General features: G+C 48.3%; 7 protein-coding genes across 7 annotated transcripts; 3 read left to right on the top strand and 4 right to left on the bottom strand.

The window, feature by feature from the left end:
* Window positions 1–721: 721 nt before the first annotated feature.
* MIND_00862400 (Bloom syndrome) lies at window positions 722–1,398 on the bottom strand (the record flags this gene model as incomplete). The annotated part of the gene is made up of 3 exons (XM_037365285.1): window positions 722–1,174; window positions 1,226–1,306; window positions 1,354–1,398. 3 exons carry the CDS (start codon window positions 1,396–1,398, stop codon window positions 722–724), a joined length of 579 nt encoding a protein of 192 aa, XP_037218527.1.
* A 6,314-nt stretch (window positions 1,399–7,712) lies between these two features.
* MIND_00862500 (uncharacterized protein) lies at window positions 7,713–10,024 on the bottom strand (the record flags this gene model as incomplete). The annotated part of the gene is made up of 7 exons (XM_037365286.1): window positions 9,907–10,024; window positions 9,549–9,852; window positions 8,659–9,503; window positions 8,125–8,610; window positions 7,915–8,067; window positions 7,807–7,856; window positions 7,713–7,757 (listed from the first exon to the last, which is right to left on the bottom strand). The coding sequence occupies exons 1-7, from the start codon at window positions 9,932–9,934 to the stop codon at window positions 7,713–7,715; spliced, it is 1,911 nt and encodes a 636-aa protein (XP_037218528.1). The 5' UTR covers window positions 9,935–10,024.
* A 2,035-nt stretch (window positions 10,025–12,059) lies between these two features.
* On the bottom strand, window positions 12,060–12,682 carry MIND_00862600 (CCHC-type domain-containing protein; the record flags this gene model as incomplete). Its single annotated transcript, XM_037365287.1, has 2 exons — window positions 12,060–12,072; window positions 12,120–12,682. 2 exons carry the CDS (start codon window positions 12,680–12,682, stop codon window positions 12,060–12,062), a joined length of 576 nt encoding a protein of 191 aa, XP_037218529.1.
* Window positions 12,683–16,541: 3,859 nt separating this feature from the next.
* On the top strand, window positions 16,542–17,624 carry MIND_00862700 (NAD(P)-binding protein; the record flags this gene model as incomplete). Its single annotated transcript, XM_037365288.1, has 4 exons — window positions 16,542–16,765; window positions 16,826–16,918; window positions 16,971–17,250; window positions 17,304–17,624. Exons 1-4 carry the CDS (start codon window positions 16,554–16,556, stop codon window positions 17,622–17,624), a joined length of 906 nt encoding a protein of 301 aa, XP_037218530.1. The 5' UTR covers window positions 16,542–16,553.
* A 112-nt stretch (window positions 17,625–17,736) lies between these two features.
* On the top strand, window positions 17,737–18,263 carry MIND_00862800 (60S ribosomal protein; the record flags this gene model as incomplete). The annotated part of the gene is made up of 4 exons (XM_037365289.1): window positions 17,737–17,739; window positions 17,798–17,921; window positions 17,997–18,186; window positions 18,236–18,263. The coding sequence occupies 4 exons, from the start codon at window positions 17,737–17,739 to the stop codon at window positions 18,261–18,263; spliced, it is 345 nt and encodes a 114-aa protein (XP_037218531.1).
* A 425-nt stretch (window positions 18,264–18,688) lies between these two features.
* MIND_00862900 (Golgi reassembly stacking protein 2) lies at window positions 18,689–20,370 on the bottom strand (the record flags this gene model as incomplete). Its single annotated transcript, XM_037365290.1, has 13 exons — window positions 20,322–20,370; window positions 20,202–20,275; window positions 20,010–20,154; window positions 19,857–19,957; window positions 19,767–19,807; window positions 19,675–19,721; window positions 19,562–19,629; window positions 19,476–19,514; window positions 19,423–19,430; window positions 19,299–19,370; window positions 19,032–19,247; window positions 18,811–18,843; window positions 18,689–18,764 (listed from the first exon to the last, which is right to left on the bottom strand). Exons 1-13 carry the CDS (start codon window positions 20,359–20,361, stop codon window positions 18,689–18,691), a joined length of 960 nt encoding a protein of 319 aa, XP_037218532.1. The 5' UTR covers window positions 20,362–20,370.
* Window positions 20,371–20,948: 578 nt separating this feature from the next.
* Window positions 20,949–23,144, top strand: MIND_00863000 (Golgi reassembly stacking protein 2; the record flags this gene model as incomplete). Its single annotated transcript, XM_037365291.1, has 1 exon — window positions 20,949–23,144. The coding sequence occupies one exon, from the start codon at window positions 20,949–20,951 to the stop codon at window positions 23,142–23,144; it is 2,196 nt and encodes a 731-aa protein (XP_037218533.1).
* Between the last annotated feature and the right edge of the window lie 268 nt (window positions 23,145–23,412).

The following is a 23,412-nucleotide window of genomic DNA, read 5'->3' on the forward strand; positions in this document are numbered from 1 at the left end:
TCGACAGAGCTTCGCGATAAAGTCTTGACAGTCTTACAGCTGTTTCAATAAACCTTGAGACTTGTTGTTTTTCTTTCGCGCTGGTTTTATTCAGATTTACCTTTGATGGAATGATAAGACACACCTTTTTTGGCCCTTCGACCGCGGCTATAGGCGGCTATGGACGGCGCCGTCACTGGCAGTCCTACTGCCAAGTGCCAACGCGTTGGCTTCAGTCAGCACAGTTTGCGTCGTCGTGCAGCAGTGCATGAAACAAGATTTGTGCAGTATGAACCACTGCTCCCTGTGGCAGAAGGGGAATAGAAACACTTGGTCATTGGCTTGCCTTCAATGCCTTGGCCATTAGCCGCAGTCAAATAACCCAAATAAGGTGCGCGCTATCAGCCATCAAAAATATCTCCGAGCAAGACCTTTGGCCAGAAAAAAACTTGTTAGTCTCAAGGTTTATTGAAACAGCTGTAAACACGATGGACATGATAGGCCTCAGCTTCGAGACTGTAGTCAATGCTGTGTTGTGGGGAGACAAGCAGTGTACCAAAGATGCGAGAATTCGGGGTGCACGGACAACGCTAGTCAATGGCAATAAGCTTTCTGGTATTCTGCGCCGCCTTTGGAAGCCACCCATATCGAGACTTGAGGAGCGACCCGCACGCATAGCCATGAAGCAACTCTTCACCGAGGCATACAACCAGATACTGTCAGAAGAACTTGAGAGTCTGGCCTATATTTTTGTGTCGAAAAAGGGTGATGATGTAACGTCGCTCGCTCGTTTGGCGTTGAGGACAAGAAAGGGTTCGAGGGCTGCGTAGTCTTCTGAACTGTTCATATGGACAACAGAAGTTGAGATGTTGGGACGGTCGTTGCCGAGGTTGAGAAAGAAAGAGGTGTTGAGGGAAATAGTAAGCTTTTCGGTGACCGTCTTGAGGCATTTACGATTCATCGTTGCAGAGACAACGAGAATGGGAATGCGGATGGGTAAGAGAGCGAGGAGTTCGGCAAGCAGGGAGTAGTCGGGTCGAAATTTGCCTCCCCACTGGTAAACACAGTGGCCTTCGTCGATTCCCAGCACACAGAACCGTTTTGAGAGTTCGCGAATGCAAGCACGAAAAGGTTCGTGCTTGCGACACATCTCTGGCCCCGCGAAGATCGCGCGGTAAGCGCCAGACTTGAGTTTCTAGTTGTAGACGTTAGTAGGTGCTAGAAATTGCATGAAAAGACGACGCACCTTGGCCATCTCGCTGTCTGCATCCCAAGTGTCTCCGTTTACCGCTACCGCTGGTATCCCCATCGCGTTAAATTTTGCGGCCTAGGTAGAGTGGTCAGAGCGCGAATATATGGTATAGAAACACTCACCTGCTCTACCTGTAAGAGCTTCAATGGCGAGATAAACAGGCCCATTTTGTCATTGCCAAGTAGCAATAACATGAATGGGGCTGTTTTCCCCATCCCCGTCCCAGCCAACAGCACAGTATCCTTCCCCAGTGTCACTGCTTCCGAGATGTCCAACTGCCAGTCATGGGCGGGGTGCTTGAATGCAGCCTCGAATTTGGCTTGAGTGTCATCGCGCCACGCTGTCGAGTGGAAATTTGTTTTCCAACGTAAAGCTCTGGGAGCGACTTTGTCCAAGAACTTCACGTATAAGTTCGTGGGAAAGGTGATGGTAGGTTATTCAGATTTTACTCTGAATGGATTATTTGAGAAATGGTTATTTGGGGATATAATAAACCAAGATAAAGTCAATTCTGTAAATGACTAATTCTGGCTTACTGAACTAAAAAAACAACTGGGTAGAAAACCTAATGCGCACCAGGGCAAAACAAGTTCTCAATCGTAACGTGCAAAGTAGAAAATTATGCTAATCCAAACACAGCAGTTCCAAATGATGAGTCAATTTAATGAGTGATCAAGTTGGGCTGACTAGGTGCTTGCGATCTAACAATTATTCTTGTTCGAAGAAAACCTTATGCGCACCGGGGCAAAGCGAATTCCAGGTAAACGTGGCTTTGGGGATTAATTCCAGATAACTGCCTTAGCTATCGGAAACCAATCAATTCGTATATCGCACGTATAAGTCTACCAAAGACTTGTGAAGATCAAAAATACTAGAGGACTGCCAGTGAGTACTCCTAATATTCTTGTGGGGGTTCTAGCTTATTTAATCCTTATCGTTTGATGGGATCAAATGTCAGATCAAAATCGTCCAAAAGAGGTAAGATGTATTCAAGTGTACACACAGTAGTGTCTACTCAAATGTGAGGATGAGTGGGAGGGAAAGTATAGTGGGGGTTGTCTCTCTAGCATCCAAAACTGAGCTCCTTTTATGCTGTTTTCAAGGTATGACATCATTGCGGAGCGTTCCCAATGATGTCATAATGATGTCATCTGTCACAATGTCACATCACATGACTTCCAGCGGCCAGCTTGGCTGTTCTTTTTTCTTTTGAAAGGAAATTGCAACTGATTATGTTTTTCCTCTTTATGCCAAACACTTTTCAGGCTTGACATCCGCGGCGAACAGATTTTTCAACTGCCCTCAGTTGATAGAGGAAAAACATAAGCTAGGCTAAATCCTTTCAAATTCAAAAAGAAGGAGCATCAGTCGAGGGATTGTTCATCTACACAAAACATATATGTATCGTACGTATAGCTAAAATGTCAAAAGGATTGCGCGTTTGTATTTCCGCTCTCGAAGAGCACTTGAACCACATGTTTCACAAGGCTATAAATGTTTCGTTGGAAAGCCTGACCTGCACGACAAAGCTTAGTAATTGCTTGAGAGATTTTCTTCGGCCAGCCAGTTGCCCACCATAGTGCCAGACACCAAACGAGCATTGGCGTATTCATAGCTGATGCGGACTAGTGCCTCTTCCTTCCGCTCTGAATTGTAGAGCTTGACGTGCGCCCACCAAAAATCAGATGTCCAGATGTCTTTTACCTTCCAAGTCCCCTCCAAACCTTGTGGGTGACAAGTGTGTCGCCTCTCTTGAGTAGGTATGGCAGACCTGACGAAATACAAAAGTACTTCTCCCCAGTCTGGCTGTCGGTATAAACAGAGATGGCCACCTGGTACGCGCGTTGCCACACATGACTGGGTTCAAGGCGGCGGAAATGAGCTTGTTATTAACCGCACGCTCTTGAAAAATCTGTTGTCGCATAGATGGGGTTACAACTTCATCAGGTTCGGGTTTGCAGACTGATGGTTTAGGCTTGACCTCTCGTTCATTGTAGCGGTTGCGGTGGACCTGTGAGAATAATGGTAAGAGAGTGGTCATAGCGGAGTGGAGCACTACAGCAAGTAAGGCTGTATGCGTACAGGAGTGTTGGCTCGTTCAATGGTTTCCGAGGTCCTACCCAATTGGAGATCTCCAGGTTTTTCGATGAAGAACTTAGACAGTGGTTCCAAGTCTGAGTAATCGTTTTGTGAATGTGGATTTGAATGGGAGTGTTAGGGACGCTGGGCTGAAGGGTGGTTCCTTTATATCGCAAGCCTGGTATTCGTGGTCGTTGATTGCCTGATATAAAAGTTCAAGCCCTGATAATTTTGATGAGTCACGTCTGTATATGTTTTCTACACAGGCGACATACGCTATCCTCCTCGGGCGCTACCTCGCTGATCGAGTTATCATCAAGACAGATGCGATAGGCATTGTGACTAGAAGCTCGGGCCGCTTCCAGCTCCAGGAGGTCCTCAGTGGTGAAGGACGAAAACGAGTTACGAGCACTGTTGGATGGCACAACAATGGTACTTCCAGAAGAAGAGAGGGAGGCCAGAGAGTCTGTGGACTTGTGGCGAGTGATTGGGGTTGGTGGGATCATGGTGACTTTGAGAGAGGAAGGCGGAGTGGGTAGTTGCATGTTAGGTGCGCTTCAAGGCTGACTTCCTTTTAATGGTTATGGTTTTACAGAGTCAGCCGAGCATCCTCCTTCTCGGCATGGAATCGCCGATTACTCGTTATCCGAGTCAATTTCCTCCTCACTGGAGCCGTCGGTGTCATCCGAAGAACTTTCGCCACTGTCAGATTGCATGAATGGGTGTCGTCGGGTGATATATGGGTAAAGACGAAAAGCGGCTACTGGATTCTGAGTAAAAAACGGCTCCGTCTAGTTCACTAATGATATAGGCTCCTCCTGCATTCTTTCGCACCACTTGGTATGGTCCTAAGTATCGGTCCTCTGTTTTCCGCTTGATGCTCATTTGATTTTCAATGCCCACATTTCGTAACAATACAAGCTCGCCTGGCTGGTAGTCACTCTTCAGCAGCCGGTGGTGGAAACGCCGCTCAAAATGCGCTTTCGATCTAAATCGGGACTGAGCAAGCATGTTCGCAGCACGTTTCACATCAGTATTGAGTTTGGCCAATTGTCGAATTCGGAGAGCAAGCAAGTCAGTAGTGCTCATATTGGGCTTAAATCCTGTGACTAGAAAGGTGGCCTCAAAGAGGTCAAAAGGTAATATGGGGTCTGTGCCATGGAGTAGTTGGTAAGGGGAAAAGCCTGTCACGCGGCTGACAGTGACTCTATCGGCGAAGATTCCCAGAGGCAATTTGTTAGGCCAGTCATCAAGATTTTTCCCACAGGCTCGTCACGATGGCTTCTCTCAACGTAAAGTGGCGCGTTCTACAACTCCGTTAGCATGCTTATTATAGCCAGAAACCCGGACATGGGGAACACGCAGACGTTGCATGAGTTCCTCAAAACCTGCTTTGACTTCGGGTCCATTGTCAGTAACTACACGGCGTGGGCATCCATAGCGGCAGTAGATATGTGTCCAGAAGAAACGTGCAAGAGTATTCGCAGTGGCGTCTTCAATTGCCATAGCCTCGCATGTACCTGTCAAGTCATCTCGGGCTGCAACAATTTTCGTAAAACTGCCTGCTTTAGGCATATTCATAATGTCTATGTAGACTTTCTGAAAGATTGTCACTGGTGTTGATACGGAGAGAGGTTTTTCCATCTTCCGAGTGTTTCTAACTTGGCAGGTATGACATGATGCCACATGGTGGGAGATGTCATTATGTATTTTTGGCCACCAAAATCGGTTACGTAATAGCTCCCAGAGGGCGCGGACTCCTTTGTGCCCTAAGTCCTCATGTGACTGTGTGAGAATTCGTAGGCGTATAGTGGGATCAGTAATAACTTGCAATGGAGGCCCATGTGAATTTCGTTTATATAGTTTGTCTTCGTTAACCATAAACTGTGTTGCCTGTCGCAGAAATCGCTGATGCTTTTGTGGTGTCAAGAAACTTGGGGCTTCAAGTGTTTTCAAAAAATGTTCAATGTTGCGCAAGTCCATTTCCTGAGTACTTCTAGCAAGATGACAGGATGGAAGGCTCAATGCTTTATCTGGGAGGGTAGTTGGGTCTACTTTTCTGACAAGAAGAGCAATTTCATCTAGCCAGGTATCATCATCATCTTTGGCGGTTTCTCCAGGTGCTAACCCTCTCGGGATAATGCGTCTGGCCCATGAAATTTTTCTGCTGGAACATGGACTAGTTCAAAGTGAAACATAAGGATTCCTTGTATCCACCTATTGACAGCTGCATCGGGTTGCAAGTCAGGACTATTGAGTAGCCCCTGAATAAACTTGGCATCAACTTCTAGACGAAGATTTTGAGCCCCTACCAAATATAAACGCCAATGCCTGAGAGCTCTGTATACACCAAACAGTTCAAGTTTTGGCTGGGAATATCGGGATTCACGTTCACTCATAGGTAAAGAACCATACCGGGCAGGTCGCCGGCGTCCTTCTTCATCTATTTGGGACAGTACCATACCAGTGCCATACTTACTAGAGTCAATTGACAATATTATTTGCCTGCCTGACTTGTAGTCTATAGGTGTGAGGGCTGGGGCTGATGCTACTAACTGTTTGATTTTCTCAAATGCTTGTGATCTCCGTTCATCCCAGGCAAAATCGACAGTTTTACGATACAATTCAGTAAGCGGCCGAATTATAGTGGAGTATTGAGGTATCCATATACGTACAGTCCCACAGAGTCCGAGAAATTGTCGGACTTCTTTGGGGGACTTCAAGGGTGGCCAATCTAAGATAGATGACACTTTCTTACGATCAGGTATACGGCCCTCTGGTGAACATAATTGCCCAACAATTAGTGCTTCTCGTCGGCATATTTGTACTTTAGTCCCTGAGAAGGTACCTCCTGCTAGTTTGACTTTGTGCATAATTCTGTGAACATCATTAGCATGTTCCCAGATAAAACGACGTATCCCAGGGTTCTCTGGCAAGGTCTCTGGCTGCCCATTTTTATCTAGATATGCAGATACTGGTCCTTTGATAGGAAGGTCATCTATAAACACGTTGGCTATGTGTGGAATCTCATCATGTAGTATAAAGACCATACACTTTTGAAATTCTGCTGGAGAGTTTGTATACCCTGTTGGCATTGAAGTGATTCTAAGAAGTCCTAATGGTGTCATGAAGGCTGTCATGTCTCTGCTCTCTGGCTCCATTTTGCGGGCATCAAAGCCCCAGTATAAGTCAAAGACTGTATAACACTGGCGGCCTGCAAATCCTTCCACAAAGTCATCTACAATTGGAAGCATTCCTGCATCCCGAATTGAGACCTTGTTAAGTGGCTGGAGATCATGGACTATTCGCAATTTTCCGTTCTTTTTCATAACACAGAACCATCTTGATCTATAAGATGACTGACAGAGTTCATATACTCCTGCCTCCATTTTTAACTTCAGCACATCAATAACTTTGTCTAGTATACCTGGGGGAATTGGAATATTCTTATATTCCCAGGGAACATGAGGAATAGTTGCTATCTTATATGGCGAGAAATACTCATCCTTGAATGAGCCTCTTTCTCTATCTTCAAATGCTAATGCTTCTTCATTGAGCCTGAGAAGATGTAAGATCAACTTTTCTTCCTCTGAAGAAAGGAATTTGTCAGAATTCACCTCTAATAAAGAAAGTCTTTCTGTAGTGATCCTTTCAGTAGGTACAAACACTGGTGGGTTGGTTGGGAGTGAAGGGAGAGACTTGAGTGGGTCTTCTGGAATTTGTCTTTTGACTTCATACTCAGGGGAAAAGGTAGTAGATACTGGTCTGATCTTTTTATCCACCCTTTTATACATTGTAAAAGCCTGATATGCTTTCCCACTGGAGTCCTCCATCTCTACTGGATAGAAGATAAGGTCATCATCTTCTTCCCAAATATCAGAGTCACCTTCTGGTGTGAAACCCAAGGATTGAGTTTCACAAGTTTTGTTTGTCCAGTTTGAACTTGAGTTGAGTAGATTTTCACAAGTCTCAGTGTCTGGCATCAGAGTTGATTCATTACTCAACTCCAAGTTAGAAGCTGAGAAGAAGAAATTTGAATAAGATACTTTGGTCTGAGATCCAATTTTGAGTCTTACTAAGCTCCAGTCACTTAGCAGCACACAGAGATACCCAAGACAAATAGTAAATTTGTTGAGTAGGATCACCAATACTCTGAGTATAAGTACAAGACAAACAAGAGTTAAGTCCATAGAAACAAGGGGGAGGATAGGGAAAAGTAATGTCCATATACAGGCATAAAATGTCCATTGAGTGAAAGGGAAATTAGGTAGATGGTTCATAGAGTCATATGGTAAGTGGATAACAACAGGAGAAGGAAAGACTAGAGAGGCAGGGAGTTGAAGTGACAGGAAGAAAAGGAAGGGTATTATCCAGTTTAGATAATATACATACAGTGTTGCAGTTAGTTGTGGCGGCGAAGCAGGATGAGGCTGTCGATCTCCAGGTTCTGCAGTGCTAATCAGTGGCGACCCGCGGCGAACAGATGTGATGAGTACCTGGTATATATCGAACACCGACCTATGCCTTGGCCCAGAAGATCTCGTTGCTATAATTGATGGCCTGAGTAGGGCTCTCGACCAGGATCGTCTCGTCGTTGCGATCACCAGTCCAGAAATTATCACCATCACCAAGAAATTCCTGCCCAAAGTCGATGAGCTCATCAGCAATTTCACGAAGTTGGGCCTCGGTGTAGTTGGCGAGAAAGTTATTGCCCGTTTCGTCATCAGGCTGAAGAAAGGGAGGGGATGGGGATGCTGCTGAATAGTCATCAGTATCTCGAAAGAAGTCAGAGAATACTGGGGATGGTGGCTCACCAAAAAGTCGGTCATCCATTGGGTCGATAAATTCGATATCACTTGAACCGGGATCAGAGTCACTATCAAAGGTGTCGAGGATGCTCCGAAACCCAGGGATGTGACGAGTCCAGACTTCTTGGTCGCCAGCGAGATGGTTGATGTCGAGGAAGCCGTCATTGCGGAGCTGTTGAAGCTTGGCTTCAATTAGAGGATAAAATCGAATTCGTAAAATGCGCCGCATGAGCTCGGCCTGCTCCACAAAGCCAAGATAGTAAACCTGTTGGTAAGCGATTTCGCCGAGAGCATGTTGGTCACGCGAGAGGATGGGATGGAGGTAATTGAAGGCCCGCGCGTTGTCGTGGTTATGATGAACAAGGTGTTGGTAGGCTGCTTGGGTCGGGTTGAGCCCCGCTCGCGCAGCCATCAAAAGCATGCGATGCACTGCGGTATCCCAAGTGCCAAGAAACTCCTGCGCTGTTGCGAGGAGATTGAAATGAGTTCCCGCTGACACAATGTCAGTACCATCCTGCGTTTCTGAACTGATAGTCTTACAAAAGGGTCTCCGCTTTTCAGGATTTACTTCTCCATCAAGCTCTAACCGGAATTCGTTTCCGATAACGAACTCCATGCGCTGCCCGTCAGGTTCTCGGCACATGTCGGGATCGTAGACAGTGCCTAGACCAGTCCGTCCATAAACCAGGTTGTGAGCATGGCGGAGCGGCGCAAACGTGTTCGCACTGGAAAGTGAGTACGCCAGTTTATAAGGCTCCAAAATTCGCTTCATAACCGAAGCTACCCCCAGCAAACCTTCCCGTTTCTCGATAGTGGCCACCGCCTCTTCGAAATGAGACTCCAAGGTTGAGAACTCATACGCGGGGTCCCATGCGGCTAAAGGTGAGTCAGGATAATTCGAGGTTGCCGATGAATCAGGTGAAATTTCGATGTTGGGTGGATCAAGGTCGCCAGAAAAGGGTAGCACGCGGAATGCGCCTGCTTGCTCGTACAGTCGCATCGGAATGTGTGGTTGATGAACAAAAGAGCCATGTGGGTGGTAGACATGTCGCCAGAGGTTGTGCATCTCGAAACGTCGGTCCGTTCGTTCCCAAGACAGTTCTGGGTGAAGAAGGCTATATTGAGTTTCTTCTTCGTTGGTGACGACAGTGAGGCCGAGCGCGCTGTCGAGCTGAACGCGCGGCGCGGCAGTAGCTGTAGTGGTGGCGAGGTTGGTTGCGGCTTGCGGCACAGAAGGCAGGACAAGATAAGCAGCAATTGGCGGGTGTTGGATGGAACTGCGAACAAGCACCGGTTCGTCAGAGAGAGTATAGGCTGGTGAGTCCGGGGGAAGCAGCGAGGGCATGTCAATGTCCATGCCCGCGCGCATGTTGTCCCGTATTTCCCTGTCAACCAAATTAACACAAGTTGTAAGCTGTAAGCGCACATACCCGTCTTCTAGCACGTCCTCTTCGCTATCCGCATCATAAGAGCTTTCGCTGTCTCCGCCCAGGCTCTGATACCACTCGTCGTCATCACCGTCTCCCTCATTTTCGGCGGACGCGTCTTCGGGGTGAAGGTCGGAATGGGAAGGAAAAGGGTATTTGGCGCGTTTGTACAAGGATTGCATGGCGCTAACCCAGACCCTGCGTGCTTCTTCCAGCTGACCAGCTTCATAGAGCTCCGATATGCGATTCATCTGCCAGCGAATAATGAAATCGCGGGCTCCAGGTAAACTCTCGTCGGACTCAGCACCTGGTAAGTTCACTTGTTTAGTTGTGTTCTTTGCAATTTCAAGCTTGTTCTGACCTTCAGTGCCGTCCTCCTCTTCAACCATATACTTCTTCCGGTCTGCGAGCAGCGCTTGCGCGTAGGGGTAGTCGGGCAGGAGGGTCGGCCAAGCATCGAAAGGTGGCGGCGAAGTGAGGTTTTCGGGCAGTGACTCCGGTGTGACAGCCACGTGTGGTCTCGTGTCACCGGTCACCGCACCGAACGCCTTAGTCTCTTCTTCCGCCATGTGCTGGGCCTCCCCAACGCCAAACAAGCGCTCTCTGCAAGTCAAGTCAGCACCAAAATACTGAAGCACAGAAGGTGCGTACAACTCGCTGTACTGCAGACTCCATTCGCAAGCGCTGATGACAACACCCTTCCAGATCTCTTCGTATCGGTCATCCGCTTGCAGCATGGACATCACCCTTCGACAAGCAAAATCGTCGATGCGCTCACAGCCATTCTCCCCTGCCCATCCAGCGGCAGCCCAAAGGTTAGCGTGCCCTTGGTTACCGTTGTCGATGGCTTGCTGATAAAAGGTTTTCAGCAGTTCCTGGAGAGCATGAGCGTGCTCCTGGGCATGCAGTACGTGCATAGCCTGCATGGTAGTCAGCTGGCAGTCCCACGCGGCGGCCCGCGCTTTCCCGAACGCGTCACTCTCCTCAATGCCACGACGGATGAAGTTTACCGCGGCACGGTCTTCGTTGGCAACGTCAGTGGTTAGTGGCGCGGAAGCGGTTGACGGGAGAAGAGGAGCGGGGCCAAACCAAAGGACCATTGGCGTGGGCCGGGGTGACAACTCGGTTGTGTTGTCTGGTGTCTCCACCAGACTGCTGGCCGTTAAGCCACCCTCGCTTATCCGGAGTTGGTCCATGGCCTCCACCAGACCACGATGGAGAAGCAACGCGTGCTGAGCCTGCATCGCAGCCTCGCGGTCCATCGTACTGTGGAACGGGAATGGTGTTGGCGGGCGGGCTGCTACTTCCAGTCGCAGCTCGCTCTGTCGTGGGGCCGCGAACTGAAGAGCTGGTGATACTCGCGCGGGGGCCTCGTGGGGTTGAGCTGTGGTCCCATCGCCCTCGAGCTGGCTGAGATGGGCCGCGGGGATATGGGTTCGGGCCTTGCAATTTCGGTAAGTGTGTTTACAGACAGATGGATGGTTACTTACCCCGTTGTCCAGCTGGTGCATGGTGGCCAAGGTGTGCACCGCCACGACCTCGTCCCGCGTGAACATTTCCGCGTCCGCGTTGCCCGTTGGCGCGCCAGGCGCTGCCTGGTCGTCCTCCGTGATGGCGTTCATTCGCTGCAAGAGGGGGCGCATTGGGCGTGTTGGGAGGGGTTCGCGGACCTGCTGGAGGTGTTGGAGGCTGGGGGATCGTGTCTGCTGGAGGCTGGGTAAGTGAAACTGTGGCATCTTGGTGAGTGATGATGATATGGATAGAGACTGAGGCCAGCTTGAATTCGAGAGCGAGGTGGTTGGTTCTGGTGAGTGATTTGTTGGTTCTGACCGTTCTTCATCGACACTCACCTCTTTATAGTGTTCTCCTTTTGCTCCCGCCCATCGTCTCTGGTCTGGTAGACGATTTTCGTCACCAGCTGTTCTATCATCATCATTTTCATGGCCATCTGGGAGAACGGTAAGTATTGCGTTCTCCCTTGTCCGTCCTATTGACTTCGTTAGTCTCGTAGACTGTTCGTGGTGCTCCCCACCAATCAACTCGATGTGCAGCAAAGTAACCAGGGGTTCGATAACGACGGAAGTAGTGGTCGCATGCGGTTTCAAAGATGGTTTTCCAATAATCTCTACTGGTAAGTCGTCATTTAAATTCCCAGTCTCGGTCCCAGCTGCTCTTTGGCTATTCATCCACCTCCAGAACCTGTCGACGGGTGTGGTGACAAAACGCCACCATGCGTCGGCTGACTGTCGGGTCGCGGCAGCCTCAAGACGGAGAACAGGCGGGATTGAATGCTGAAGCCAACGGGGTTGGTTAAATTCACTCAGTATGTATTCTGGCTCGTTCTTCTCGTTGTTTTCTGACGTTGTCATCCATCTAGTGGCTCGAAAACAATTCAATATTACAATACAGAACACCAACGCCGTCGCACTGATGACCAGTCGAGCAAGTCGCAAGGCGGCGACTCCCAACCGTTGCCCTTCTTTCCCGACGCCACTATTTCCTTCAGCATGACCTTCAGCCGAATCCCCTGATGCCAGCTCAATGGGTTCCTGTTTGTCGCTTGCGCGGAGCCACGCCAGCGACTGGTAGTGTATGGCGGGCTCATCAGCATCGTCTTCTGCGACTGCCGCCAGCAGCTCAAATCGTGGGCGGTCCGTAATGGGGTCCTTGAAGACCAGGTAGGTCCCTTCCCTTCGCTCGTCAATACTCACCTTGTTCTGTCGCTGCCAGGGACGACCGAGCAGCAAGTCGAATGGGGCTTGCTCCGAGACCCACAGATCCGCCTTGGTCTTCAATCCTCCACAGGCAAGTTCCGCGTTTCGTATCATCCCTCGCAACTGACCCGATCCGCCATTAGCATCATTCATGTTAATGACACAAGTAGTGTCAACTACTTGCGGGATCTTCCTTCGTGCAATTTCGCCTCGCGCGACATTCAATTGTGACCCCGTATCGACAATGGCGGTAATAATCGAATTTCCGGACACCATCTCCACTTTAATCAACACACCGTCCATTCTGGGCCACGCAAAGCTCCCAATCATGGCTGTCTTCCGCGCACCAATGAGGACGGCTTTGGGGTTGCGCACCCGTATCAGGTCAGTAAATTCTGATCGCACATCTTTCGAGACTTCCATTAGTTCTCGCAAGCTGACTTCAATCTTTGAATCGAGCGCGCGGTTAGTAACGTCACTTCTATTTACAGTCGCGGAAATGGCTGATTGCCTGTTAGGTATTCGTGCTCCGCTTTCCTTGTCTCGATTTCGCCCCAGCCGCACTGGATCCACTGGATCTCGTGGTACTGGGACTTCATGAGCACGGACTGGCCTGTCCACCATCTCGATGTCTCCCTCAGAAATGGTGCGAGTTTTCCGTGCGTCGACAGGTTTGATATTGCTGTCCGTACTTAATTCCTTCTTAGGTACTGATCGGGATCCGGGCGGGGTTGGTGGACGCGGGGTAGCATGGGGGGGTGGGGTGGCGCTGCTGCTGGGGTTGAATGAACAGGTGGCGGGTTTGATTTTGGTGATGGACTCTTTGTATTAGCTCTGGGCCTTGGCGGAACATGGACACCATCAAATACTTCCTTGCGGGCGCTGCGAATAGAACTCTGTCGTCGATCAACCTCAAATACATCTGCTTTCTCCTCATCTATGAACTGAACAGTCCTGGGTACTGTCAGATATACAATCTCATCCTGATCTTCATCTGTTGTATAACCTGCACTTTCATCACCCTCATCATCATCAGATTGATCAGAGTAAATCTCTTGTACCCTTGCTGTGGATTGGTAAAAATTCTCTACTGCTCTTTTTGTCCCAGACAGTGGCTCTACAAAGGCCAACATAACAGCAGAACCCACTTGTCCTTGGGTCAACCTTTCCACTGCTTGTACTATGGATTCTCCAGCTATTCTTCTAATTGGAGCACCTGATTTGAGTTCCAACCTCCTTGTTTGGGGATGCTGGCTGATTATTCCCTTGCTAATCAAATCATTAATTTCTGGACATTCAGACATTCTATGTCCAGGCTTTTTACATCCAAAACAATTAGGATCAACTGGAATATTATTTGGATAAGTGGCAGCAGAGGCAATTTTTTGTGATGTTGTAGGTGGTGATGACGATGATCCATCAGATGATCGTGATGGATATTGATTTGATGATGAGAAGCTAGGTCTCCGTGTATATGTTGGTTGGGAAGTGGACTGACTTTGAGCTGGGGCCTTGACACAATGTACTGCATTTCCTGTTTGGTCCATAGCTAGTACCTTGTAATAAGTAGGTGCATATTCTGGGTCCTCCAGTCTCATGCCATTTAGCTGTTTAATCATCCCAGCTATCTCTTCCTCATTTCCACTGAATTTAACTTTGGATTTAGGTGTTGATGGTCTGGACTTTTTATCTTTAGATTTCTTGGCAGATCTCCTTTTTCGCTTTGATCGCCGATAATCCCATTCTGAGTCACTGTCAGATTGATCAGAATCAGATTCTGAATCATCATCATGATCATAATCATCAAGTCCAAATTCTGCAGTGTCCTGTAACAATTCTTCAACTCTTGATCTTCTAAAGTGCCATTCTGCTGCAGCATTAATTTCCTGCATAGAATATTGGGATTGACTTAAGCGACGTCTGTTCAGTAAAATGTATGATTCAAACGCTGAACGTAAGTCCTTGGAGATTCCAACCCAAAAATAGCAGAGATATGTCTCCTCAGTAATTCTTCCCTGAGTATACAATCCCCCTGCTACGGTGTTATACCTTATAATATATTTTCGCCACTGAGCCATAGATGTTATACTCTGCTTAGTCATTTCCTTAGCAAAGCTGACAATATCTGATAACCGATATTTATGCAGGGCTCGTTCAGCATCAAATACTTTAAGAATTTCCTTTCTTAGCCCAAGCCAACTGGGTCGTCGGAAATTGTCCATGGTTCTAATAACATTTTTGATATTAGAAGAACAGTAGTCCAGAACAAAATGACATTTCTCCTTCTCATCAGTAACTCTATTTTTAGAGAGAAGACTATCAAAAGTCCGGACAAATTGCTCAACCTCAGAATGTTTTCCCTTGAAGGTCTTGGGAGCACCTTTGGTACCAGGAATAGGCATATCTAGTGAAGTCCTCAGGGGAGCATTAAATGAATGTAAGGCAGGCATCCTTAGTTGGGGTTCAGGAGAGGAGGGTGGAGTTCTAGGCCATGGTTTAACATACTCCGGCTCAGACTCCTCACTGAAGTCTTCTAGAAAGTCACTGATTGTTCCTCTTTCTCTTTCTTTACCCTTTCTTGACTTTTTAGGCATAGGTTTATGCCTGCTAGTAGTTGCCTGGGGTTGATCATACTCCTCTTGTTGAAGATTAGCAGCAAATGCCTCATCTGCTGCCATACCAGATGACTCGGGTATTTCATTGATTCTCATGTTGAATTTCTTATAGTGAAATGAGAATTTATATAGGGTGGGATGAATTGTTGTAGGTGAAATGGATTTGTTGTGGAATTTAGAGGGTTAATTAAGTTTATCACCAATTAATCCCCCTCGCGGTGGGCTCCAATGATGTCGAGTGGAAATTTGTTTTCCAACGTAAAGCTCTGGGAGCGACTTTGTCCAAGAACTTCACGTATAAGTTCGTGGGAAAGGTGATGGTAGGTTATTCAGATTTTACTCTGAATGGATTATTTGAGAAATGGTTATTTGGGGATATAATAAACCAAGATAAAGTCAATTCTGTAAATGACTAATTCTGGCTTACTGAACTAAAAAAACAACTGGGTAGAAAACCTAATGCACCAGGGCAAAACAAGTTCTCAATCGTAACGTGCAAAGTAGAAAATTATGCTAATCCAAACACAGCAGTTCCAAATGATGAGTCAATTTAATGAGTGATCAAGTTGGGCTGACTAGGTGCTTGCGATCTAACAATTATTCTTGTTCGAAGAAAACCTTTATGCGCACCGGGCAAAGCGAATTCCAGGTAAACGTGGCTTGCGGGGATTAATTCCAGATAACTGCCTTAGCTATCGGAAACCAATCAATTCGTATATCGTACGTATAAGTCTACCAAAGACTTGTGAAGATCAAAAATACTAGAGGACTGCCAGTGAGTACTCCTAAATATTCTTGTGGGGTTCTAGCTTATTTAATCCTTATCGTTTGATGGGATCAAATGTCAGATCAAAATCGTCCAAAAGAGGTAAGATGTATTCAAGTGTACACACAGTAGTGTCTACTCAAATGTGAGGATGAGTGGGAGGGAAAGTATAGTGGGGTTGTCTCCTCTAGCATCCAAAACTGAGCTCCTTTTATGCTGTTTTCAAGGTATGACATCATTGCGGAGCGTTCCCAATGATGTCATAATGATGTCATCTGTCACAATGTCACATCACATGACTTCCAGCGGCCAGCTTGGCTGTTCTTTTTCTTTTGAAAGGAAATTGCAACTGATTATGTTTTTCCTCTTTATGCCAAACACTTTTCAGGCTTGACAACGCAGTCGAGTCGTACCCGCGGCTTTTTGGCGGCAGCGTCACGAGCAGCCTGAAGGTTGGCGTACGAGCGGCGCACGAATGCGCTCGTGAGAGCTGGTGGGAGGAACGGGGTTGGGGTTTGCCAGTGGTAGCAAGACGCGTTGTGTCACAGCGGGGTTTCCTTATTTGGAGGACCCTCGCTCGACGAAATGCCCCAGACGTTATAGAGGCCTGTCCCGCATCACTTTTTACCAACAATTTTTGATATCACAGAATTTTGACAGATTTCAGTGATTTACCACTACACTGGTTCTACCTACTAGGATGGGTGGGACAAGGCCTCTCTTAACGTCAAGGATCCGAGACTAGAAACCATGACGACTTTTGACTCCCGTTTTGTGAAACGCGATCACGTGAACGAATAAAGCAACAAAGAAAAGAAGCCGGAGATTAGTCGCTCAAAAGGTGCCCCCGGTCCGAAGATGCTTTCTCGGGCCGCGGTCACGCGGGTTGTAACTTGACTTGGCTTCCGCATCCATGTCCCTCGACCTGCAGAGTATCTACGACCTCACAGGACTTGTCGCGCTCGTCACGGGTGGTGGGACGGGGATCGGTTATATGATCTCGACTGGCCTGGCTGCGAATGGAGCAAAGGTATATATTACAGGCCGACGCAAAGACGTGTTGGATAAGGTCGTCAACGCATGGAATAGCAAACCTGAAGGGGAAAGGAAGGCCGGCATGGTTGCGTGTGTCTTGGCTGCTATCTTTTGATTGTAGGATTCATAATGACGCTTTAAATTGTTCAGGGTGCAGATGGACGTGACTAGCCAGGAGAGCATATTGGGAGCAAAGAAGCTCATCCAGGAGAAGGAGGGCAAGCTGCATATTCTTGTCAACAAGTGACTTTCTTTTCCGACCACTGCCCATTGCAACTTATACTCGATTTTCAAGTGCCGGCCAAGTGGGGCCCACGTCGCCTTTCTTCAACGACCCTCAGGCGCCAGAGCGGAAAGATATCGAAACGCTTGGTCAATCGTTGTTTGAGAAGCAAACCTTCAGCCAGTGGTCCGATCTATACACGATTAACACCTTTTCGATCTTCTTCGTGTCAACTGCGTTTCTCGGTTTGCTGGACAAGGGCTCACAAGAGGGGAGCAAGTGGCCGGGTTTTACGTCGAGCATTATCAACATCACAAGCATATCTGGCGTTATCAAGCTCGCCCAAGAGCATGTATGTTGTCTGCTCTGTGTCTGAAGACTGCTAATGAATGTTCCATGCATTAGTTCGCCTACAACAGCGCTAAGGCAGCAGCATCCCACCTCACCAAGATGATGGCGACCGAGTTTGCTCTTAAGGGAGCGAAAGTGCGCGTGAATGCGATTGCGCCAGGAGTATACGCGTCTGAAATGACATTTGACGAGATTCCACCCGCGGAAGTAGACAAGATTGGGAAGGGTGTGATGCCAGTTCCGGCTCAGCGGGCCGGAACGGCGGAGGAAATGGCTGGGACGGTTATCTATCTTGCCAGTCCAGCTGGGTGCTATACCAATGGCCAGGAGATTGTCATAGATGGCGGCTACGTCGCCGTCAACCCAGCGACTTGAAATGTATAATTAGACACCTTTTCTTGGCTGAGCTCGGACCGTTTGTTCCGGCGAGCGTCACACCTAGCATGATACTGATGGTCACATGTAACGACTTTTTCCTCAAGCCACCATGGTGCGCTTTGCTGAGTTACCTTCTCAGTAGGCAGCCGTTCCTCACACTTTCGCAATAGCCCAAGGCCGCCCCCACCAAGACCGTCTCCAAGCACAAGTTCATCATCGACTACTCAAAACCAGCTGCAGACGGCATCTTCGATGGTGGCGAGTTTGAAAAAATTCCTCCACGACCGCATAAAGGTTGAGGGCAAAGCGGGACAACTTGGTGATAATGTCAAGATTGTTCGGGACAGTACGTCTATACGCATTCACTAGGTTTGTGGGCTAACTTCTTGTTTTTCATTTCAGATGCTGGCTCGAAACTCGTTATCACGACCTCGATTCAATTCTCCAAGCGCTACCTCAAGTACTTGACGAAGAAGTTCCTCAAAAAGCAATCGATCCGCGATTGGGTCCGTGTCGTTGCGCCGTCCAAGGACGTCTATCAACTGCGCTACAACGCTGTGTAAGTTCCTGCATCTCGGATGCCACGGTTATGCTAACGTGTATGCCAGGCAAAACGACGAGGAGGACGAAGAGTAGATCTCTGGTGTCATGTAGTGTCCTATGCCCAACTATGCTGCATGCTAGCGGTCTTTGATCTTTCGTTTGATTGAGCATTTCGCGATCACATGCTCTTGTCGATAGACGGACTGAGGATCCGTCGCGAGTACGACGTTGATCTAGTTGTGTTCAACAAGCAATGCCGCAAGTATTGTTAGTTCGGTGCTAAGATCCAACCTGGTTTTTATGGATAAACTTCATATTGCAAACAATGGGCACAAGACGCGAGGCTGGGATGAGAAGGGCCAACACCCACTCATATGCTCTCCTCACACATGTTCCGAAGTTGAATGCGTTCCAATAACGAGTGGGACTCCAGTTTATAGATAGAAAAAGGAGAACATCAGTCGACACTGGTAAGGCTTGCTCGATCATCCATATCGTCACTTCCATCCTCTGTGTGCCTATGAATAGCCGAATGATTGAGACTTGGGACTCTGCTGGGTGATGAGAATACAGGTGTGGGACTGCCTGTTGACACTAATAGTGTTGAGTACATTGAAGTAAATCTAAAGTTCTGTCGTACCACGCCGGAATGAAGAAGCAGCGTTGAGTGAGGCTGTTCGTTTGGGCGGTTCAGGCCTTGGTGTCGCTTCCCGAGGATGGTCATGCTCGTGAGTATGGTGGTCATGGTGGTCATGTTCATGTTCATGGTGGTCATGTCCGTGATCATGATGAGCATGGTCGTGGCTATGACCATATAGATGTCCGTGGTCATGTTGAAGCTCGTTTGGTGGGGTTACTGACTCCTCCTCCTGTATTGTATCCACCTGGGTCGAATGCCAATCCTCCTCTTGTCGTTGAAGGTTCATGGGTAATCTTGGTTGTGGGTAATGTACGTCGGCAGGAACGAAGAGTTCTTGTTCCTCGAATTCATCATCCGGCTCGTGAAGCTCTGGAGGCGTCGATGCGCCTGCGATGCGGTCGGCTGGTTGAGGCGGAATACGATGCAGTAGTCCATATCTACGCTTAAATTATGAGGTTTGGTGAGGCAGAAATGACCATAAGACTGACCCAAATACGCAACCTAACAATCCCTCTCCGCCCCAGTGTCGATTCGGCACCAGTACAACTTCCCGCAATGCACTTAATGTAGGTTAATATCCAGAGAAGCAAGATGATTGAACTAGCCACTAACTCGAAATCCTACTCAAACGTGAGAGACCTACAGCGAGGAGCGAAAGCACCTACATGAGAATAAACATAGACTTGCAATGGTTTGTCAATATGCTGCGAGAAGGTCCAGTTAGCCCCTTGACACGACATGAACTCCTTACCGCTTCAACAAGGTCATAAAAGTCATTTTCTGAGCTCAAGACTCCACCAGACCAGCCAGTGATGTAGTCTGCGACATGTTATGACTGCAAGAGAGCAACATAATCTGCCACACCTCCATAGGGAACGAGACCAGCACTTTCCGCAGGCGAGCCTTCTAACCTGCGAGCAATTGAGCCAGGATACCAGGTCAAATACACAACGAACACATCGAGAACGTGCCAAACAGTGTCAAGCGCGACTTCAGGCTAAATACGGTCCTGAGGGTTACACAAAGCGGGAAAGATGAAATTATACCTCACACATTCGCATGCTGAGTCCAAGAAGAGATGGTTGCGCGTCTGGTGAAGAAGGGCCGCTTGGAAGTGACCATTTTCGCGACGGAACGATTTGAACGACTATGCGTAGAATGGTTAAAGACCGTTGAGCAGCTATGTTTGCTCCACACACCTCGGGTTTCTCTATTTTTCGCATTCCAGACAAGGAGGTTTAACGTTCGGCCTTCATGTCCCTCAACAATCCGTTCTAAAACAGCTACGTCAATAGTAGACGTCAAGGACTCGTCTTCGAATCCAACGACGAAGTCAAATAGTGGCTAGACGGGGTTCAAACTGGTGGCCAACACAGAAACTCGGGACAGACTTCGATGGATGTTTTAGAGGCCGGGGAGTCAGGCGTAACACGAAGAACGTGGAGAGCGGTGGAGGGCGGGGTGCCTGGCTGAATTGAAAAGTGGAGACTGAAGAGAAGACCGATACGCACCTGAGGGATCCAACGCCTGACTCGATTGGCCGGCTCCCATCGCGGTCAGGGACAAAGTTAGAGTTGACACGTGAACCGATTGTTGGCGCGTTGAGCAGCAAAGATATGGGTCTCATCTGACAATGGAAGTGGAAGTTGCAGCTGGGGAGCTGGAAGGAGTTCGATAGTACAGGCACTCGCGAGCAAAGTATAAAAGTAGAAGAAAAGTGCCGCTACTTCATTCTTCATTATGCACGTCTGCCACAACTATTATGCTATGCAGATGTGCTATAGACACCGTGAACAGTCTTCTTTCAGTTGTCCTTCCTCGTAGATATCCTTCTACTTCACTTTAAGCATGGCTAGCTCCGTTCCGGGTAAGCAATTCTGGATCTCGACATCACAGACATCTTTCCGGGAAAATTGTCCGCACTCTCCAGCGAAGAGACCTTATGATGGAAAAGGGAGACTGACTGGCGCAGTCTGGCGGTCCGTCGGTGTTCAGGTTTATGAATGCGGCGTGACCATGCCATCAAATCGCCTCAAGTCACAGCCCTCATCCAAATTTTTCGTTGGCGGGAGGGCGGCATGAGGTGCGCGTCATTCTCGCCCCAGGGTTGTACTAATGGAACAGTAAACAGCTAACTCATGTTAATATCATGTCGACGTCTCTGGTTGCAGTTCCACAATGGACCCAGAGTGCTTCATCAAACGAGACGTCTTTTCAGAACTGGCCCCGACCCGCTTACAACCTATTCTACTGCAGAACTATTACAAGCCGTCAAGAGCCCTTGGAGGCCTTCCTCCAAGGCCATAATAACGCAGGATAGCTTTAAACCAGTCAATGCATATCGTCACCTTCGTCTCGTCGACCGTGCTGCTTTGGCGCGTGTAACGACAAAGGAACGATTCTATCTAATCAACCAAGCGGCGTCGTACAAACTGGCTAGGGCTATGAATGACCTCGTCAAGGACCTCCTTCACTTCTGTCACCCGGCGCAACTTGTTGCCTCGGTGCAACAGTTAGTATCCATGCCGGCTCTCATGTTATTATACCCCGAGACCCTACTTCTACTCCTCGAAGCAATTCCTCGACATTTTGAAAAGTTCTCTGTCAAGGAAATAACAAGACTTGCTGATGCTTTCACGGAAGCAACGCCTAGCCAAGTTGACGCGTCCATTGTGGGGATATTGTCGCATGAGCTGCTTTCTCGCCTCGAAAGCCTATCCTCACCTGAGAATGACGACATTTTGGGCTACACACCTCCGCCCATCGTCGAAGCCACCTTTGCCTTCATTGACAAACTTCTCATCATCTCTGAGCAGTCCCAGGCGCTACAGCTATTCCAATTCCTCGTCAATTCAGCAAACATTCCCTCAGAAGCAGTCCAAACTATGCCTGAAGTTGATGACTTCGTCTCCATTATTCGCGCGTCGCTAGTGCGAGCCAGTGCGTATTGGCACTGGCGGCCACTTGCGGAGCGGATACTTTCGCGTTTGATTGACCAAAATCCCACTGAGTCTGTCATCAGACTTACAATCGACACAGTTCATGTATTTCTCATCGACCCAAGAGAGGCAGATCTCCAAGCCTGCCGAATCCTCATCACAAAAGTGCACCAGGTCGAGCCTGTCCCAAACGTCTTGATTCAACAGCTCTATGACGCAGCGACAGACCTGGACGCAGGGTCTGAAGCTTATGCACTCTACTCTTTCTCGAGGTCGCCGGAAGTAATGGAAGTCCATGAATACCCTTGTCCGCGCGGGAGGGCGCTACCATTCCTGATGTCCTATTTGTTGGATTATCACTCCCACCTTGCCAAGGATTTGGGTCAAGAAATTCTCACCAGCAATATTCCTCTCCCCATCGAACATCGTGCCCCCATTGTTGCTCAGTTAGCCAGTCATGGCCACGCGATTCTAGCAAGGATGCTTTGGACCAAATTTGCGTCTGGCAAAGATCGCAGCGTATTCGTTGGTGACCCGGCGATGCTAATTCGGTTTCTCAGCTTATACCAACATCTCTTTCGGCGGGGACAAGTCATTCTTTCCAACCAGCCAGATAATCCCGAAAACGAAGTTCTTCGGGAACAGCTGGAAGATGAACAAGAATTCTCGACTTTCGTTCTCAACGAATATATCCGAGTACACCAGCCGATTCAAGATGCACGTCATGAGGTACTTTCTTCGCTGGCGCGAGCATATTTCATCGTCGGCCGATATATGGACGGTTTCGAAACCTTTCGCCTCCTGCTGCATCGACGTGACATGCCCGATTTGCGAGATGTTAATATTATCTTGACGGCCGTTGCTGCCCATGACCCAAGAGAAGCGGCCAAAGTAATCGAACGCATGATACAGCGAGGACTCGAGCCCAACCACGTCACGTATGGCACTGTTATGCACCAGGCATTGGCAGAGGGCGACCGTGAACTAGCAAATGAGATGGTCAATCGCATCCGGGAACTGAAGCAAGGTCACCTCAGCCCCAAGTCAATCGTATCGCTTGTTCGCGGCAGTCTAACTGGTGGACGACACAACCAGAGGGCAAAGCTGCACAGTGTGTGGCGGATGATGCAGGCCATCGACCACTCGACCGTAGTCACGTCGCCTCATCTTGGGAAGTATTTGGTTTATGCTTCCTTACAATCGGAAAGCCCAGTGCTGGCGTTCCAGTTCTGGGAGTACATATTGAAGGAGAAGGCGTTGTGGGCAGACTTGGAGCAGAAGCAACTGCGAAGTCGATTGATAAAGAGCTTGATGCGACACAACAAGGCAGGTTGGTTGAGCGTTAGTGATCGAGCTGTTCGAGGAATGATTAGGCAGTTGTCGAGGAGGGAATAATAGAATTTTACATAGATTGAAGATTCCAGAAGGGAAAAAAATGATTTCCTCACGTGAAAAAAGTCCCGGAGATGCGGAACTTGTTGGGTGAGATTCATCTTGGCCGGAGATTGACCGTGGCTAGCTCACATGGTCTGAACGAGGAGTTGGTCGAGTGATCTCCAATGCCAGACGGGTTGCATAAAGAGAATCACTCTGTGGGGGCTCTGACTTGAACGCCCTTGCCCCCACCAAACGATAATGCCGTCGCGAAAGAAAGATTCAAGTT

Source organism: Mycena indigotica (genome assembly GCF_014461135.1).
Source record: "Mycena indigotica strain 171206Taipei chromosome Unknown Mind.scaff0007, whole genome shotgun sequence".
In the NCBI taxonomy this organism is placed as follows: domain Eukaryota; kingdom Fungi; phylum Basidiomycota; class Agaricomycetes; order Agaricales; family Mycenaceae; genus Mycena; species Mycena indigotica.